This window comes from Hesperophylax consimilis, chromosome 17, assembly GCF_061612785.1.
Source record: "Hesperophylax consimilis isolate HC1 chromosome 17, BYU_Hcon_1.0, whole genome shotgun sequence".
In the NCBI taxonomy this organism is placed as follows: Eukaryota; Metazoa; Arthropoda; class Insecta; order Trichoptera; family Limnephilidae; genus Hesperophylax; species Hesperophylax consimilis.
The window spans coordinates 15222264-15240879 of NC_142852.1; the positions used below are offsets into that span (position 1 = coordinate 15222264).

The 18616-nt window shown below is 36.3% G+C and overlaps 1 protein-coding gene across 1 annotated transcript; it reads right to left on the reverse strand.

Moving 5' to 3' along the window:
* Positions 1-12581: 12581 nt before the first annotated feature.
* On the reverse strand, positions 12582-14068 carry LOC149416080 (phosphatidylserine decarboxylase proenzyme, mitochondrial-like). Its single transcript, XM_089642050.1, has one exon. It carries the CDS (start codon positions 13970-13972, stop codon positions 12695-12697), a length of 1278 nt encoding a protein of 425 aa, XP_089498176.1. The 5' UTR covers positions 13973-14068; the 3' UTR covers positions 12582-12694.
* Positions 14069-18616: the final 4548 nt, after the last annotated feature.

Sequence of the window (18616 nt, forward strand, 5' to 3'; positions counted from 1 at the left end):
TTTCCGAGCACCAGATGCGACAATTTTGCTTGTTGACGAAACCACCGAGGTGGAAATGGGCCTCATCACTAAAGATGATTTGCATTTGATTCACTTAAGTGAATTTTATTAATTTCAATTTTTTTTTTTTATATTAACTCCACACAGGAGGCCCTGAAGAAAATAATTTCCCTCAGGGCCTATGTCATCTTTGGGGATGCTGTGTGGAGGGTCTTTTTGTGGAGAGGAAGGAGTGAACATGGGTCTTGAAGAGTCCCATGTTGTAGGAGGGAGGAAACACAGAGGCCGGCAGTTCGTTCCACAGCCGAGCTGTTGAACTTAAGAACGAATCGTAGAAGCGACCCGTTCTCATGTGACAAGTGTCAACTGTGTACAAATGTTGGGCGCGCGTTTGGCGTGTATCCCGACTACGCACCGGTGCCGAAGGGATCAATAACGCTAGTTCCTCAGAGCATCTTCCATTGTAATACCGATAGAACAAGGACAGCATACCTACCTGACGCCTGTGCTCTAAAGATTGCAGTCCGTTTGTTAAGATTGGGGAATCTATCAAACGGACCGCCCGTTTTTGCACAGAGTCTAGGGTTTTTTTCAGGTATTTAGGGGCTCCGGACCAGAGATGGCTGCCAAATTCGACAGTAGGGCGCACTTGCGATTTGTACAGGGTCAGCAGTTGTGTATTATTAAAGTATCTGCGGGCCCTGAACAGTACGCCCAGCTTCTGAGAGGCCAACTTTACTCTGGCTTTGATGGAGCCCCCGTACCTGAGCTGGTCACTTATAGTTATACCAAGCATATCAATGGAAGGCCTGTTCGGAAGATTGCTTCCGTTGAAGGAGACAAGATTATCATTTGGATCCCTTTTAGACATAATCATACAGGATTGGGTCTTTGAAACATTAAATTCGACGAGATTATTTTTACCCCAGGAGGAAATACTCTCGAGATAACCGTCCATTCTCTGCTTCAAAGCCCTCCGAGCCGTTGGAGTTTGTGTGCCCTTTGGGGGCTTGTCAAACAAAAAGCTATCATGAACTGTACTGTCATCCGCGTAACAATGAATCGGTGCACATGTCAAGAGGTCATTGATGTGCAACAAAAACAAAGTCGGAGACAGAACCGATCCCTGTGGGACGCCAGCATTTATGGAGTGCGAGGAAGAGGTGAAACCGTCAGCAACCGCCTGAATCGACCTATCCCTTAAAAAGTCAGCAATCCACGTACACAGGGATGCGGGAAGTCCGTAAGAATGCAATTTGTTGACAAGTCCTCGGTGCCAGACCCGGTCAAAGGCCTTGGTTATGTCTAGTGCGACCGTTTGGGTCTCACCGTGACGTTCCAGGCACCGTCCCCAAACATGCGTCACATACGCGAGAAGATCACCGCACGAGCGGTTCCGCCGGAATCCGTATTGACGGTCGTTGATAATTTTGTTCTTCTCGAGGTATGTGAGCAGTTTGTCGTTGATCACACGTTCCATCACTTTGGACAAAACTGATGTGATCGCTATGGGGCGGTAGTTGGCCGGGTTGGAGCGGTCACCTTTCTTGGGAATAGGGTGAATGACCGCTTTTTTCCAACCAGAAGGCACAGTGCCACACTTCAGGGACATTTTGACGAGCTTTGTCAAAACTGGAACTATTTCCAGTAATCTTCTAATGCGTTGTTGAAGCGTGTATCGTTCCATTTTTATTAATGGCGTAGTTTCTACTTGTCAAATGTTAAAAAATGACAGCTTTAAAAGTAACATCTACCGAAATAGCGGGCTATTCAAAATAACACCTCTTATTGGAAAACCCTGTACAATGATAGATATAAATATACAAGTTAACTGAAGTCAAGCCACAGAAGTTTCTTATGCTAAAGTTCATTGGAAATGAAGTTTTAATATCTTAAAATTAATTTGGTGTTAAAGGAAGGGGAGAGGAAGAGGAAATTAAGAAGAGGAGATCGATCGTACGCATTATTTCATATCGATATTTTTTTAGGTGATATAGATATTTCTTTACCAAAAATGTCAATGCTGTAAAATTTTGTATTATATTGTGCACATATACGAGGAATTGGGGAATTTTTTCGAATGTTTGTTCTACACGAGGGTAAATAAAATAAATCAGATTTTCGGGTTGATCTAGACGGAATATGAAGATTTATTAAATTGGTAAGTTCTGGTGAGTCCAGACCATTATTTAGGATTTTAAAGAATAAGATTTGATCAAAAATTAGACGTCGTGTTTGGAGGGAGTTAAAATTATGAAATTTAATGGATTCGGTATAATTTGAGAAGTGTATGTTTAGTTTATAATGTATGTATTTAATTTTTTTTTGAATTCTTTCTATTCTTTCGATATGGGCTTGGTATAAAGGAGTCCAGATCGGTGTACAGTGTTCCAGGTGCGGGCGAATATTTAAGGTGTAAAGGGAATATAGAGTGTTAATGTTGTGGAAGGGTTTTGCTATGCGAATTATAAATCTTAGCATTTTATTGGCTTTGTTAATGATGTCATCAGTGTGTTGGATAAAGTATAATTTAACATCCAGTGTTACCCCAAGGTCCCTGATATATTTTACTTCATTGATGTGTGTGCCGTTTAGTGTGTATACAAAGGATATTTTATTATTATTATGTCTAAATGTTAATTTATTGCATTTTGAGATGTTAGTAACAAGTTTGTTTAATTCGTAATAGACAAAAAGACGATTGAGGTCTTCTTGAAGTTTAATACAGTCGTTGATTGATTTAATAACTAAGTATATTTTTTATCATCTGCATATGCTAGGTAATTAGCATATAAAAAAACAATTGTGAATATCGTATATATACACATTAAATAATAATGGGCCTAAATGGGAATCTTGAGGTACACCGGAGGGCACAGAGAAGAAGCTGGACTTTGTTCCCTCAACTATTATAGTATATCTGAAGGCTGGGTGCATTTTTATGTTGAAAATAATATAATCGTATTGTAGTAAGTACTTACTTCTTCACTTGATCATGCAATGTATTCCTCAGTAGCTCCATTACTTCTACCGTCCACTTTTCCACGGCATACATTCTAATTTTTTTTCCACACATAATTATTTGATTCATCCTCGGTCGTCCCCGACTTTTTCTCCCAATCACTTCATGTAGTATTATGAAATCCACATAAAGCTACATTACATCAACTTTAATTCGGCTAAACATCTCATTCCAATGCAGCTATAATGTTTTAAGGCGAAGCTTAATGCTAAATCACTATTTTGATTAATCTTTATAACGAATTGGTGGACATTATGAATACCAAAAAATATGCTTTAGATAAATTGAAGTCTATACTATCGCTTCGCTTGAGTAGAATACAAATAAAAAAATAAATTACTCAATAAAAAATATAAATATAAACTAAGTAAATTATTATTTTTTTGGTAAACTAATGTTTCTTAAGACAAGATTTTTTATGCATAGCACAAAGGGTAACAATTATTTTACAAGAATTCGAGTCCCGTTGGCGTCATGTATCTTTTATCAGGAGATTTTTCAATGTGGATGAGTGTTTCAGGCGAATAATTATTGCTTGTAAAATAATTGATAAACTAAGTACTAAAAAAAACATTTTTTCAATAGAAATGTATGAACGCATAAAGGAAACAACTTTAAAAAAATACAGTATTATAGTTAAGATTATCTGTAACAGTTTCCCTTGATTAACTTTTTTGCTTTCATGTAAAATTATTTACAAAATAAATAAAAAACACTTTTTTGCATCAAATCGAACGTTTCTAGACTCCTTTTGTCAAGCGATTTGAATGCCTATTACCTACAATAAAATGTATACTAAGAATATACTTACACATTTTTGGCTTATAGCTTACTCTTAAGTATTTCGCGGACGTCTCCGACTTCTTATATCATTCAAACTACTATCTAAACACTCCTGGCACTAATAAGAACAAGCTTTGAAATTTTCATCGCAATCGAATGAATGATACGGGACAAACAAAGAAACATTCAATTTTATGTACCTGCGTATAGCTATATATTAAATTACGCCATCTTGGAAAATTCTTTAACTTATTCTGCTGTAGGTACCTACATTTACGTTATTTTCTCGTGACAGCTGTATCGCCTTCCGAAGGCATTGTCGAACACGTGCTATTACTATCCTGCCATTCGAAATAACAAACTGTTTCAAGCTTCGACTTTTCGGCCGCCATTTTTTTATTACACCTGTCAAAGGACGCCATTTTGAAATTTTTACAATTATTTCTAAAGTTACCATGGACACATAGTTTCATTGCAATATTTGGTTGGGGACTTTGAATTGTGAAAGATTTTAAATGCCTATTTATCTTCAAATCAAAAAGCCTTCTAGAAACAATAAAATAAATTATACGACATAAAAATTACATCTAAAATCTACCAGCAAATTGAACTACGAATATGGGTACAGAGCAACAGAAGTGACCAAAACAGAACAATTCTGCAAAATCTGCTTTTGTAATGTTTCATTACTGAATTTTGGTCTCTCAACAAGAGTCCTAACTACTCCCAAACGTCTGGAACCAATGATACTATGGCATCTCAAATTGGGTTATGTTGTGATGCTGAACGTGGGGAGGGTGTGTAGACGGGATAGAGGAAGGCGGGGAGTTCATACATTGGAGGGGACCCACCCTTTCCCGACGGCTGTGTGAGGAAACTGATTGTTTAACCTCCTTAGCCGCACACGTCAGGACTCTAATTTTTTTGTAAAAAGAAGCAAAGTTTATTTTAAAACGATTCTAGACCCTCCAATGTCCGTGCATGCATGATTGTTAGTCACATAAAAATATACAAGCCACGTATCGAGGGCAGTTTACCCCACTATCACGGGGCAGTCCCGGCAAGAATGAGCGTGGCAAGCGGCCTGGCCACAACGATCCCAAGCACCCGCGTCCCTTAGCCAGTTTTCCGAGAGTACCCTCGAAGAAATGTAAATGGGGGGAGTGGGGGGGGAGATACTCCCAAAGACCCTAGGGAATGAAGTGAGCCTCAGGTCACCGGAGGCAGGACGGAAGGGGACCGGGCTCGCGCAAACATTCCCCAGGCCCGCTCATGATGCCGGGGGTGGCACCCGTGGTTCGTGGGACAGCCGCACCGGATTAATGTCACCTTAATGGATGCAGGAACAGGGTCTATCCGCCCCCATTGATGGGGAAATGAACAACTCAGTACGATAGAGTTCAGTTCGACAACCTATTCATAAACCAATTTGTTAGTAACAAATAAAAAGGCAAATAACAAACGTAGAAAGTAAGTTGTGATCAACAACAAATTGACCGTTCATAATAGAAAAAAAGAAGGGAAAAAAAAGATTAGCATAGTATTAAAGAGCTAAAACACAAAAAGAAACAGTATTATCATTATCAACGGGTTCCTAATAATTAAAAAATTAAAAGAAAGAATGTGCATAAAAAAAAACAGTGTAAAGAACGGGCAAAAATGGTGTAAAAAGCCAATATACACAATAAATGAATAAGAAATAACAAAACAAACAAATAAAATAATAAATGCATTGCGATCATGCCATAAGACAAAGAAAGTAGAACCAATGAGTATATAAAAATAAAACACAAAGCAATCGCGCATAAACAATATTAAAGTTGTTATAGAGGAGTAACCGTGGAGTGACAGGAACAATACGCTTGGCACCTGAAACAAAGATGATTTTAATCTAAATCAGCAACTCTAAGCACAGGTCATCTCTCTACCCAGGACTTTACAAACTTTTTGAAGCATTGAAAATTCTCTCTGTTCAAGGTTATATTATGTTGGGGAGTTCATACAGTCTTCAAACAGAGATAAACTCTCAGTGTCACCATGATGTAAGACCACCAATCAGTATTGAAACGTTGATTTAAATGGTTTTAGCCGTGTTTGGTCAACAGATCTGATTAGCCCGGTAACTCCGAACCTTCCTCTTGTTCTAATTGTGGATGCCATAGTCTCACTGGTTCCAGGTGGTTGGAAGCTGTTGTGACTATTCACATTAAAAAAATAATAATAAGTATCCCATATACCTACTTTGAATTAAGAGATAATATTCGCTATCACAGTAATTAGATATAATATTTGGAGATAACAGATTTTCACAAGTACTTATAAGAATAATAAGCACTTATCGGCAGTGCTAGGTGTAGGTTCTTACATCAGTCAATCTATAGGGTTTTCCAATAAGAGGTTGTGTATTTAATTCTGTCCATAAAATGATTTTTTATGGCCGGAATTGGATGGTATTGATCTGGACAACATTTACTTTCAACAAGACGGCGCTACGTGCCACACAAGCAACGAAACCATTGATCTTTTACGGGAAAAGTTTCCGGACCGTGTTATCTCTCGAAGAGGTGATCACAATTGGCCACCGAGATCTTGTAATTTAACACCTTGCGACTTCTTCCTTTGGAGCCACGTGAAAGAGAAGGTCTACGCCAACAGCCCAGCTTCAATTCAAGACCTCAAAGATGGAATTCGTGAGGCTATCGAGGACATAAGGCAGCCACTTTGCGATTTGGTTATGGAAAACTTCATGAAAAGGATATGGTCCTGTAGGCGTGGTCGTGGTGGTCATTTGACTGATGTTATTTTTCACTATTAACGGCATAACTTCTTCTTTATAATGAAATAAACATTCGATCATTTATATTAAAAAATGGCATTTTTCTTTGAATATCAAAATAACACCTCTTATTGGAAATCCCCATAGATAAGTAAATGTGATAACTTTATTAACAAATCTCACATCCTCAATAAAAATATGTTTACACTATCTCACTACTGGAGCGATTTTTATGCCTAAGTTTGCAAAAATGTTTAGAGCGCCCCAGTCTGTACAGTGTAATGGCAGGTGAGCTATTTCGCCACCCGGTTAGGCAACGTTGTGAGGCGGGTTAAAGTAGGGGCTGTAGGAAGAGAATTATTAATGCGGGTCCTGAAGAGTCATCTTACATAAAAACTAGTCGAAGAAGCGGCCCGTTCTCATGACACCAACGTTAACTCTGAACGGGTGATCCACTCGTGTGCGTCGAGTTTAACGCAAGCACAACGGGGATTAATGCTGCTAGCTCCTTAGAGCAGGACCCATTAAAATACCTCTAGACCAGACTCAGCATATCCACATTGCGTCTGTGCATTAAAGATGGCTGTTAACAATGGGTTGTCAATTAGACGGACCGCCCTCCTTTGCACAGAATCAAGTAGATTTATCAAGTATTGTGGGTTTCCAGCCCAGAGGTGGCTCCTAAATTCAATTATTGAGCATACTTGATATTTATATCTGGTTATTATTGAAGAATCTGCTAGTCCTATACAAGACGCCCAGTTAGTTGAGTGCCAGATTTAATCAGGCTTCTATAGAGCTCCGATACTTGAGCCGATCTGATATACTTACTACAAGTATTTCAATGTAGTCTTTATTGGGGAGGGTGCCTCCATAAATTTGCACCAGACAGTCATTGATCTCCCTCTTTGCCAAAATCAGACACTTTTGGGTTTTTGAGACGTTGAAACTGACCAGGCTGGCCTTACCCCATGCACGAACCTTCTCGAGGTGGTGGTCAACTCTTGACATCATGTGCCAAAAATAGGCATTTAATAGCCCTGAAATGCAAATGCCAAATTGCGATGCCTGCCAGCTATTCCAATTACAATTAAAACTCACTGCTACTACAATACTATTTTGCTAGACCATATATACATGTTAACAAGTCACTCTTTTTTTACACACATTAATACTCTGTTCAAACAGAATATTCTGTTAACTATAGCGTTTTATAACTATTAACTAGTGACTATTATCATAGATACCTCATTCTTCGACTTACGACAGATCTTATGCAAGCCTAACCATCATGTCCATCAAATTGTGAACAAAGGTATGAAAACACTAGGCTTCGTATTAAGAACAACTAAAAACTTTAATTCTTTACAAGCCATTAAACTATTATACGTATCTCTAGTAAGAAGTCTAATTGAATATAACTCAGTAGTTTGGTCTCCATCTTACAAAATTCACATTAACAACATTGAGCGAATACATTTCTACGTTTTATAAATTTTAAATTAAATATCCCTGTCGAAGACTTAAAATACAATTTCTTATTAAATACTCTAAAAATACATACATTAGAAGATAGACGTAAAATAAACGATTTAACGTTCTTATTCAAAATACTTAACTCTAAATTTGAACTCTTGCAACTTATAAACATACATACACCCACAGTAACAACACGACAAAATACAATATTCTACAGCAGCACACATAAGCGTAACTACATTGCCCACTCTCCGATACAACGACTTCACACCATGGGAAATCATTACTTGGGTGATGTTGACATATTCAATACCAACTTGGCAACTTTTGTGGATCATTTAAAACATTTATTTCAACAATACTCCTAAACACATTGTGTAAACCTACAAATAGCTGTAATTTTCTGTATTTGTTTCTTGTGTTTGTATGACTTGTTGCATAGCTTTTATCAAATGTAATTTTATTCTTATTTTTTTTATGTTTCAAAGTATTTGTCAAATTAAAATTATACTACCAACCATGTAAAAGCCCTCTGGGCGTTAAATAAATAAATAAAATTATAATTAAAAGCCTAGTATTAGTTCAACTATTGTTACACTTGTATATATTTCTTTTGAATTATGCATTGTCTTACAACACTTATATTAATAACTGCATCACTTGCAATAATGTTTTGGTGTACACATTAATTGTTCTTTAATTTATTGCTATTATTATCCTGTGTACCACTGTACGCTTGTAATTCGATTATCACTATATTTTAAAAGCCATTTTATGGCGTTTGAATAAATAAATAAATAAATTTATAGAACCTCAAATATATGGGACACTCAAGAGTAGCAAAAAGAAAGAATTATTAATTTATACAAAATTTCTAATATCATGTAAGTACTCTAATTCATTTCTGCTTGGATTAAAGTAAGAAATATGACTCTCTAAAGACAAAATGCTGTAGAAATGGGATCCCTGAGGCGTAAGTCAAAAAATAATTTATTATCATGTGAGAAATGTGGAGATACACAAAGAATGCAAGGCTGATGATTAAGAAAGGGATGATCAAATAGTTTAGGCATGTAGAGCGAATGAATGAAGCAAGCGTGTAAGGAAATGAATGTAAAAGAAGTCGGGGATAACCGAGGAAGATACGGCACGATCAAATGAACCAAATACTTCAGTCTGGCCATGTCAAGAGACAGAATAATAGAATATGTATGAGGTGTTGTATGATTGTGAATGAGGCAAGAGTGTGTGCCAAGACCGTGTTATTTGGCGGTCCGTCCTTTATGCCTAATGGTAAGTTAGTTATGCTAAATATTTCTGTAAGTAAGTACTTGAATGTTTTCAAGTGTAAGTTACTGGTTGTGAAGTATATTTTGAAAACAATAACATGGACAATTTCCACAATATTTATTTTTCATAGTCTCCGTAAAACAATTGTATGGACTCAAACATATTAACCTTTTCCTTACTGTGCTAAAAAAATCCTCACGTTCCGGTTCTGTGTAGTCAATAAACATCTCAAAATAAGCGATTTAATATCGGAAAAATATGAATATTCATAGCTAATCGCTTATGTTTATTATAATAATATATCAAAATGTAATTTAATTGCTGAAAACATGAAAAAACCATTGGCAGATGTTAAACAAACGTGCGAGGGGTCCACATCTAACGACGGTCCACGTCCGAAGGCCGGCGGCTGGCACACACACAGCTATGCGGTCGTAGGTATCGATGGTCTAAATCAAAATACAACTGCGGACGTGTGGATGTCTCATGTTCCCGCATAGCGAACTAAAGTGGGACATCAATAGAGTGTCATTTTGCGTAGCAGTATCACACGGTTGATTGTATTGGTGTATTTGTTTCCGATTTCTTACAAAAATCTCTGATTTTTAATTGAATTTGAAAACTATGTAAAATATTATTTTTTAATTCATTGCATAAATGTATAAAGGAGGAATATCTAAAATCTGAACCCAGAATTTATTATATTTATAGAGTTATTAAAGTTATTAGAAGCGATGTATAGTAAATACACACCACAGATAAGGAAGGGTTAATAAGATTGTTTTTTTTTTTAATTTTAAACATCCAAGAAATAGCAAATTGAATACATCTAAGAAATTATAAAAAAAATGCATTCACAAATATGTAAGGTGGATTCAAAACTATATAAGGCAGCGGTGAAGAGATTCTTTTGAGAAACTATAGGGTTTCACTTTTGAATCTCTCCTTCCCGAAGAGTTTTGAAGCGGAATATACTCCTCCCTACCGGGAGAACAATTGGCAGGTAAGGTCCTACAGACAGGAAGATAGAATAATCTATGATGACGCTGCCCAAGATAGTCATCTGGAGCATATTTGCGGAGTTCTCGGTTTATCCTCGCAGCTGTATGAATCAGTAGTTGGGAGTATACCCATCTCTTCTGAGCTGCACGGAGTGAAGTCAGAGAATGCCCAGAAGAAAATTCGTCGGGTAGAGTCACGGATAGTAGCCGCACTCCCAAATGCAGAGAAATCTTTATCATAACCCTCTCTAACGTGAAGGAGCACTTCACCTCGTACAGGGTGCGCCAGAGAAACTTACTTATTTGAAAGTTCAATAAAAACAAAAGCACTGTAGTTATTGTTGTAATTCTTTTTTTATTTGAAAATGCAATGTACCAAGTTTTTTTTCATACTGTTTTAAAAATTACATCTTTTAAATGGCGACCCTCATCGCGCATACACTGGTTAAGTCGTTTTTTGAAGGTTCGTCCACTCTTCTCAGCATATCAATCGGAATATTGGCAATAGCATCAGGAATGTTGTTCTTCAGGTGATCTATGGTCCGTGGTCGATCGACATAAACAAGGGATTTCAAATAACCCCATAAAAAAAATCACATGGAGTCAAATCCGGAGAGCGCGCCGGCCATGGGAGAGAGTCTCGGAGAGAGATGAGGCGGTTGGGGAAATGTTGTCGCAGCAAATTCATGCCCGCTGCTCTCTAGACCACAGCATAATGGCAACTGACGAGAATGGGAAACAAACTTGGGGACGTCCTCCTCCAGATGCGCCCCCTCCCGCCCCTCTACCTGCCCAACTCAACGGTCGGGAATTTTTTCAAATAAGTAAGTTTCTCTGGCGCACCCTGTATATTTAAAAAAATATATTACTTATTGTAGTTATTTGACTCTCCGTTTACAGGCTATCGGGAAGGAGATTATTGTAAATGTTGACCTATACTTCAATTACCACTTTAAGTCTTTACTGTATTATGTATTAGTGTACAATTTATTATCTTGTCTTGTATAGTGTTTGTTTGCTTGTGATGTTTGTATAAACGTTGTGTTTGGGTGTATTATATTGATACAATATTCTAATCAGTATATGTTATAAAAGTAAGTGTACAATGTGCGTGCTGCTAAAACTCAGAAATGAGTCTCGGTACGATCAAGGGAGTTATATGGTGTGGTAGCCCTCTATTCCTCATCCATTATGAAAGTTCCCGTTTTTACCTGAAGGGCGTGCTTTTAAAGATACATATAAGGGCTGGAAGTTTCTAGAACAGTCCAGAATCTTCGAGAGTATTCGACAACAACCCAGAACATTCTGGAATGATGTGGAATGTTCGAGAATAGTCTGGAACGTTCGGGAACATCCAAGATCATAATGAACTAAAAACAGGATTTCCTGATAAACTTTTGGTAAATTCATAATCGTGACAATACATTGATATCTCTAAATAGTATAAAACAAAGACACTATTCGCGTCTGTCTGTTTGTGCGCTTAGTTTTTCTAAACTAGGCATTGGAGTTTGATAGAGTTTTCACCATCATTAAGAGAATTTCTTCCAACTAAAAAATATATAAAAACATATGCATTAAATTAGAAAAATGTATTACAAACGTTATTGTCACCTCACTTGTTTGTCGGTTCTTACAAAAATAATTAATAAAAAAAATCACAACATTTCATTATTTTTATTTAAATTGCGTTTGAAACTTTTGGTTTCATACATTTTTTTTCAGTAAATTTTTAGATTTGAATATAAAGCGTGGTGTTTTCTCTTTCTAACACTGTTTAGATCATATTTCTTACCATGAGAGTAAGGGAGATACAACGATTTATATGAGACCATTTGAGTTGTTATCGAACACATTAGCCAGAAAGTTTTAAAAGTAAGCGGATAAGTCAAATAAGTTGAACACAGTAAAAAATCGGGGAAAAGTCAAATAAGTTGAACACAGTAAAAAATAGGGGAAAAGTCAAATAAGTTGAACACAGTAAAAAATAGGGGAAAAGTCAAATAAGTTGAACACAGTAAAAAATAGGGGAAAAGTCAAATAAGTTGAACACAGTAAAAAATAGGGGAAAAGTCAAATAAGTTGAACACAGTAAAAAATAGGGGAAAAGTCAAATAAGTTGAACACAGTAAAAAATAGGGGATAAGTCAAATAAGTTGAACACAGTAAAAAATAGGGGAAAAGTCAATTAAGTTGAACACAGTAAAAAATTCCAAAATTATTAGATAGCTTTAATAAAATTTTATTTTATTTCCCATAAAGATAGCTTGTGTGTATTTACAAACAGTTTAAAAAAATTACCAATAATAACCATATAAATCTAAAATAATTACTAACTAAATACTAAAACCATCGACTTTTACCATTGTTCTCCTTGAAATACCCCAATTCACTCCCCATTTTAATGGTATCGCCAGCGGTCAAATAGAATTCGAAATCTTTAGGCGCTTCGAAGATTAATACTATCGTACTTCCCATGTTGAATTGTCCCACCATTTCGCCTCGTTCGAAATCAACATTCGGTTCTAAAATCAGTTCGTCGCTTCGTCGTGATTTTCGCCCGTTCGTGTGTAAAGCGTTGTCTTTGTATATCTGAATCGATCCTACATTCGTCGCTCCGACTGCAGTATAACTGAAGAAACCATGTTTCCAATCCCCGATGTAAACGGCGCGTTCGTTCAGACAAAACAGTCCTGGAATCAGCTTTGCGAATAGTGGATTCACCGATAGCAATTTGCCGCTGAAGTGACGGCGGAATTTCGCAATCCAATCGCACGGCGAGTGAAAACGATGATAATCTCCTGGCGCTAGATAAATAACACAATGATGCAATGTATTTTTATCAGGATCGCTTAGAATCGAGCGATAATATTTCTCATCATCGGTTTGCTTGATGTTATTATTCTCATAACTTTCACGTAGCGAATCGGCTTTTTTTGGTTCGTGAACGCCTTCCATAAGCGCAGTATTGCTGCTTGCAAAAGCTAGCTTCTGCACGCTGTTCGTTGACAAGTTAATTGCTTTTCTCGTCCATGTATTTTGTCCAAAGAACTGCTGAAGACTATATGTGACACCTTTAACTTGCTCCACTCTGCAGCTTGTCACAGGTCCTAACGATAAGATTTTACCATCACAAGGAGAGACAAGAGATCCATTTTGGTCTATGTTTCTTACTCCTGGTTTTAAATTCCTCACAAAAAACGTTGCGAGACTCTTATATTGTGTAAAATCGTCTGTTATTGCTTCTTCTATGTTAACACCGAACCATTTCGTGTATTTTCCATACACCCAAGGTCTGTAATCGATTGGAACTTCGATATTAGCAAACTTTCCAAATATTTTACTCACGATTCTCAGAGGCAAGTGCGTGTAGAACTCTAATTCAATCTGGCTGACGTCTTCTGTGATTCCTTTGTTCCAGAGATAGCCTCCGTATAAGATCACACCGGAAGGTGTCCACCTTGTAAAAACGCCGCGCAAACTAACCCAAGAACTTGAAGTTTTCTTGAATGAGTAATTTCTAACCTCAAAGTTCTTCAAAATCAAGGTTTTATGATTGTTTTTGGCGAAGGAATGGCCTCCGCCCTTCGTCAGGATAGTTCTGCAGCACTGGCCCAGCATTTTGCGTCGTTCTGTTTATTGTTCTTGTTGGAATGATTGTCGGTCACGTCATCAGGAGCGAGATTAGGATAATATTTTTTTTTATCTATGGCGCTGAAGCACTATCTGTCAAATGTCAAACTAAACAATGCAGAGGTGTTGCTAGAATTTAAAAAATATTATCCCTGAAATAAATAGACGGCTTCTAAGGTCGTGGTCGTGGGTTCTAATCCTGACGTGCGCAAATAAATTTAACAATTAATTTGAATGATTTAATAATGAATTAATATGGTATTTACCATATTTATATATTTACCATTGATAAAAGTGGGAATACGCACATTTAAAAACTATGTCTATCAGTAAGATAACTATGGGAAATAATGAATTTAACAATTTAGTTTAAAAACTGAAAATTTGATGTCTTTTCTTTACCCCATATTTTGACGTTTTTGTTTTGATAATATTAAAACAGTTTTTCAACTAAGAACCTTATTAAATTTTGATTTATCAATAACAATGTCTGCCAAGTAAACTATCTATTTTAATTTAACGAAATAACTTTTAAACTTCATTATTTTCCATTCCCGGTAACTGAAATATGTACTAACTTCTTATTATAACCATGTGACTGAAAAAGTGTTTTTTTAAAATATTATAAAGTGGAAAATTGCCTCTCAATCAAACGCCTAAGTGAAAGACCACTATTCCGAATTGAAAAATTGCTTGAAATGGTTTAAGCCATCTTTGGTGACCAGATCCGAATAGCCAGTTACTTCTTCCACATGTCATTCTTCTCTCCACTACATTCAACCAAGGAGCGGTTCTTGACTTTTCAGTTAGCTAAAGTGGTATGATTGAAAAATACGACATTATTGATGTTGTTGTAGGCTTGTATGAAAAAATATTATCAACCACAATAACATCAATAACTAACATTTTTTAATCTTTTAGCTTTCTATCTCACTGAAAAGTCACGGACCGTCACTGCTTCAGCCTTACAACTCACAAAATATCCTGATTGTGGATTCCACAGTCTCACTGGCTCCAGACCATAGGGAGCAGTTGGGAGTCTTATACAGGATGCAGCAAAACAGACAAAACACCAGTTTTTAAGGGCCGGCACATCCCGTGTGGTGAGAGTAGGAACCTGGGAGGGATCTCATTGTGTCGGTAGGGTCGTGCCGTTTTCAGTAGTTACCATGGTTTGGTACGGACAACACCGAGGCTTCGCAGTCCGCACGTTTCTTTGAAATGGCAGTTGTTTCGTCGCTACCCAGCGTACCTTCTGTGTGAACTTCAATAGGGAGAGTCGTACCATTTTCAGTCGTTACCATGGTTTGGAACGGGCAACACCGGGGCTTCGCCGTCCGCATGTTTCTTTAAAATGGCTGCTGTTTCGTCGCAACATCACCGTAATTCAATCGTGAATTGGGTGCGTACATTCATAAAAACTGGTTCCACACTAATTCGTACCTAGTGTTTAAGAAGACTCAAAACAGTAAGAACACCCGAAAATTTAACGATAATGAGAGAAGCTATCGAACGGTCGCTAGGCGTTCTGCCCGGTAGCATGCAGTTGGATTGGGCATTGCTGACCGCTCCTAAGGAAGATTTTGCATAAAGACTTATCATTCCACCCGTACAAGATTATGATTGTCCAAGTGTTGAAGCTTCCTAAATATATTTTTTAAATAAATTTAAAATAAATCAAATTTAATTATGTTATAATAATTATTAAGTTCTGCAAGTATTTCTGTTGTTTTTACAGTTTTTTGATGTGACAGCTGTTTCGGCTTTTGAGGCCATTATCAAACTGTTACGATAGACAACAATTATTGATGAATGAAACACCAAAACAATAAAAAATAAAAAATAAAAAAAAATAAACTTCCTAACTATGAAAACCGCACGAATCGCTCCCCAGAAATGTTAAACCGTATCTACACGAAGGAAACTTTTTTCAGAAGTGACGAGTCCTACTTACATCTCCTTCGAGCGGTGAATAAACTAAACTTTCGATACTGGGCTGAAAATAACCCAAGGCAACTTCACAAGAGACCTTTTAACTTCCCAAACTGATCGTGTGGTATGCGATTTCAAAATTTGTAGTTATTTGGCCTTATTTTTTTAGAAGAATAGACGAACCGTGACTGTCAATGCTCAAAGTTATGTTTTATCACCTGATTTGAGCATTTGCGACTTCTTTCTGTGGGGCTACCCGAAGGAAAATGTTTTAACATCGGCCTCACACCATAGACTCTCACACCTTGGAAGAACTCAAGGATTGAATTTTGTAAGAAATCACCACTATACCCTTCGAGATGTGCCATTAATACTAACGTGCCGAAACCAAACTTCTCAAACTATCAGATAGAAGAGTTTTAATTGATATATTATTATTATTCAAAATTATTAAATGTCTAATTGACAGCCCTGAATTATTGGCATTCAGTGATATAAATGTACCTGCCAGACTAACGCGCAGGAAATACGCTTTTAAATGTCACAATAACATCAGTTCTAACTACTCTATTTATTCACCAATTCCAAGAATTCATTCTTGCAAACAAACGCTGTTAACTTATTGATATGTACGTTTGGTGTTAATAATTTTGTGGGTTTCAAAAGGCAACTAATTTCAGACCTATTTTCTAGTTATTAACTTTTATCATATCTTATCTTTAAAAAAATCTCATCACTCAACCTTCATATCAGTACATCATATACTAATTTTTAGTTTTATTTTATTTTTATCACACATATTAATGACTGTATACATGTACGAACGTACTTCATTAATATATTGTTATTTTTTTGTTGTTGTTTTTAAAAATAATAACCTTCTGTTGACACTGTATTTGCAGTAAATGATGAGAAACATGTATTATATAAAAGTTTAATAAAGGCGTTTAAATTAATAAATAAATAAAATGCGGCCGAAAACTTCGGAAATCGTCATCATCAATGTATCGCTACTGGGGCCATCATCTTTTTAATGTCATATTCAAGACTTGATGCATAAAACGGCATGATGTACCGAATCAAATAAAACATACCCCATTTCTGTAAGTCGTGCCGTTTTTATTAATAACCTTTCAAAGCTGCACTGTCTGCTTTGCTGAATCCTGTATGAAATTCAAATAAAAAATAATAATAAAGCGTAACAAATTATTATAAGCAATAATTAGTCGCTGGAAATATCCATACAAATTGAAAATATCTCCCGAGTAAAATTAAATGCCGAATTGAACCCGCACCTTCTGATGTCCGGTCAGGTGCTCTGTGACCACTGAGCTACGTCGGCTTATTTCCAACCCGCCAAATAATTCAATATGTACTAGTACTTCAATCAAAAATTACTGCTTATTCTATTTTTTCACCTGTAAACTACAAACTTTATTTGATTGAATATTTAATTATTTACAAACTTTATTTGTAGTACAGTGGTATCAGAGCACCTGACCGGACATCAGAAGGCGCGGGTTCAATTCCCGTCAGCGGCATTTATTTTTACTTTTATGGATATTTCAAGCGACTAATTATTTCTTATAATAATTTGTTATCCTTTGTGCTACGCATAAAAAACCCTCTCTTATAAGTACAGTGGTATCAGAGCACCTGACCGGACATCAGAAGGCGCGGGTTCAATTCCCGTCAGCGGCATTTATTTTTACTTTTATGGATATTTCAAGCGACTAATTATTTCTTATAATAATTTGTTATCCTTTGTGCTACGCATAAAAAACCCTCTCTTATAAACATTAGTTTATCATTAAGAAAAATAATAATAAAGCAGTTAACAAAACCAACAAATGTCACTCGTTTTACTTGCTTACAAAGTGCTGACTTAAAAATTATTGACCCAATATCATATGTCATAGAAATTAATGTCTTATTACCATATTTAATTATTATTATATCCTTTTTATTAGGTATTTTGTTTCTGTGTGGATTCACTTTTCATGTTACCGATTATTATTATTTTTGTGTTGCATTCGACAAACGACATTTCATGTTGTCTTATTATTTGTTAGAAAAAAGAACTTTTCACAGTTATGTACATAGCTCATAGTTAAAAGAACTTTGCAAAATAAAAAAAGTGAACATTTTGGTGTTTATTAATTTATTGTTTTTCCTCATAATTAGGGATATTTTGTAGGCATAGTATTATTGTAAAGATGATTGCGAGCGGCTAGAAAATTCAACAGCTCCCTTGTGTTAAAATGAAAAATGAAGACATGGAAATTAACGATTAGTTTGGAGGGCATTTATGAACACCTTGAAAACTTTTTTTTTCTATATTTATTACATCAAATTTGATCACTTATAAGTGTAGGGGTAATTCAATCACGACAGAAAATTAAACTGTGGTTTTAGTATGGTGAATACATCACTGTTTTACAAAAAAACAAACGAGTTGTTAATTTAGCGAAAGTTTGTAACTGACTGCCCTATCGATCAATGGGTTAAGATCTGAATCCATAAGTCCCGGGTTCAAATCCCGGCGTGCGCAAGTAAATTTAAGTTTTTCATTTAAAATAATATTTCGTATGCTTGCGGAACGTTGCAGAGTCGAAGATACTCTCAGTATCGCCTTGTTGTAAGACCACCATTTAGAATTTAAACGTTGCTTCAGATAGACAGATACTCCCCACACCTTCC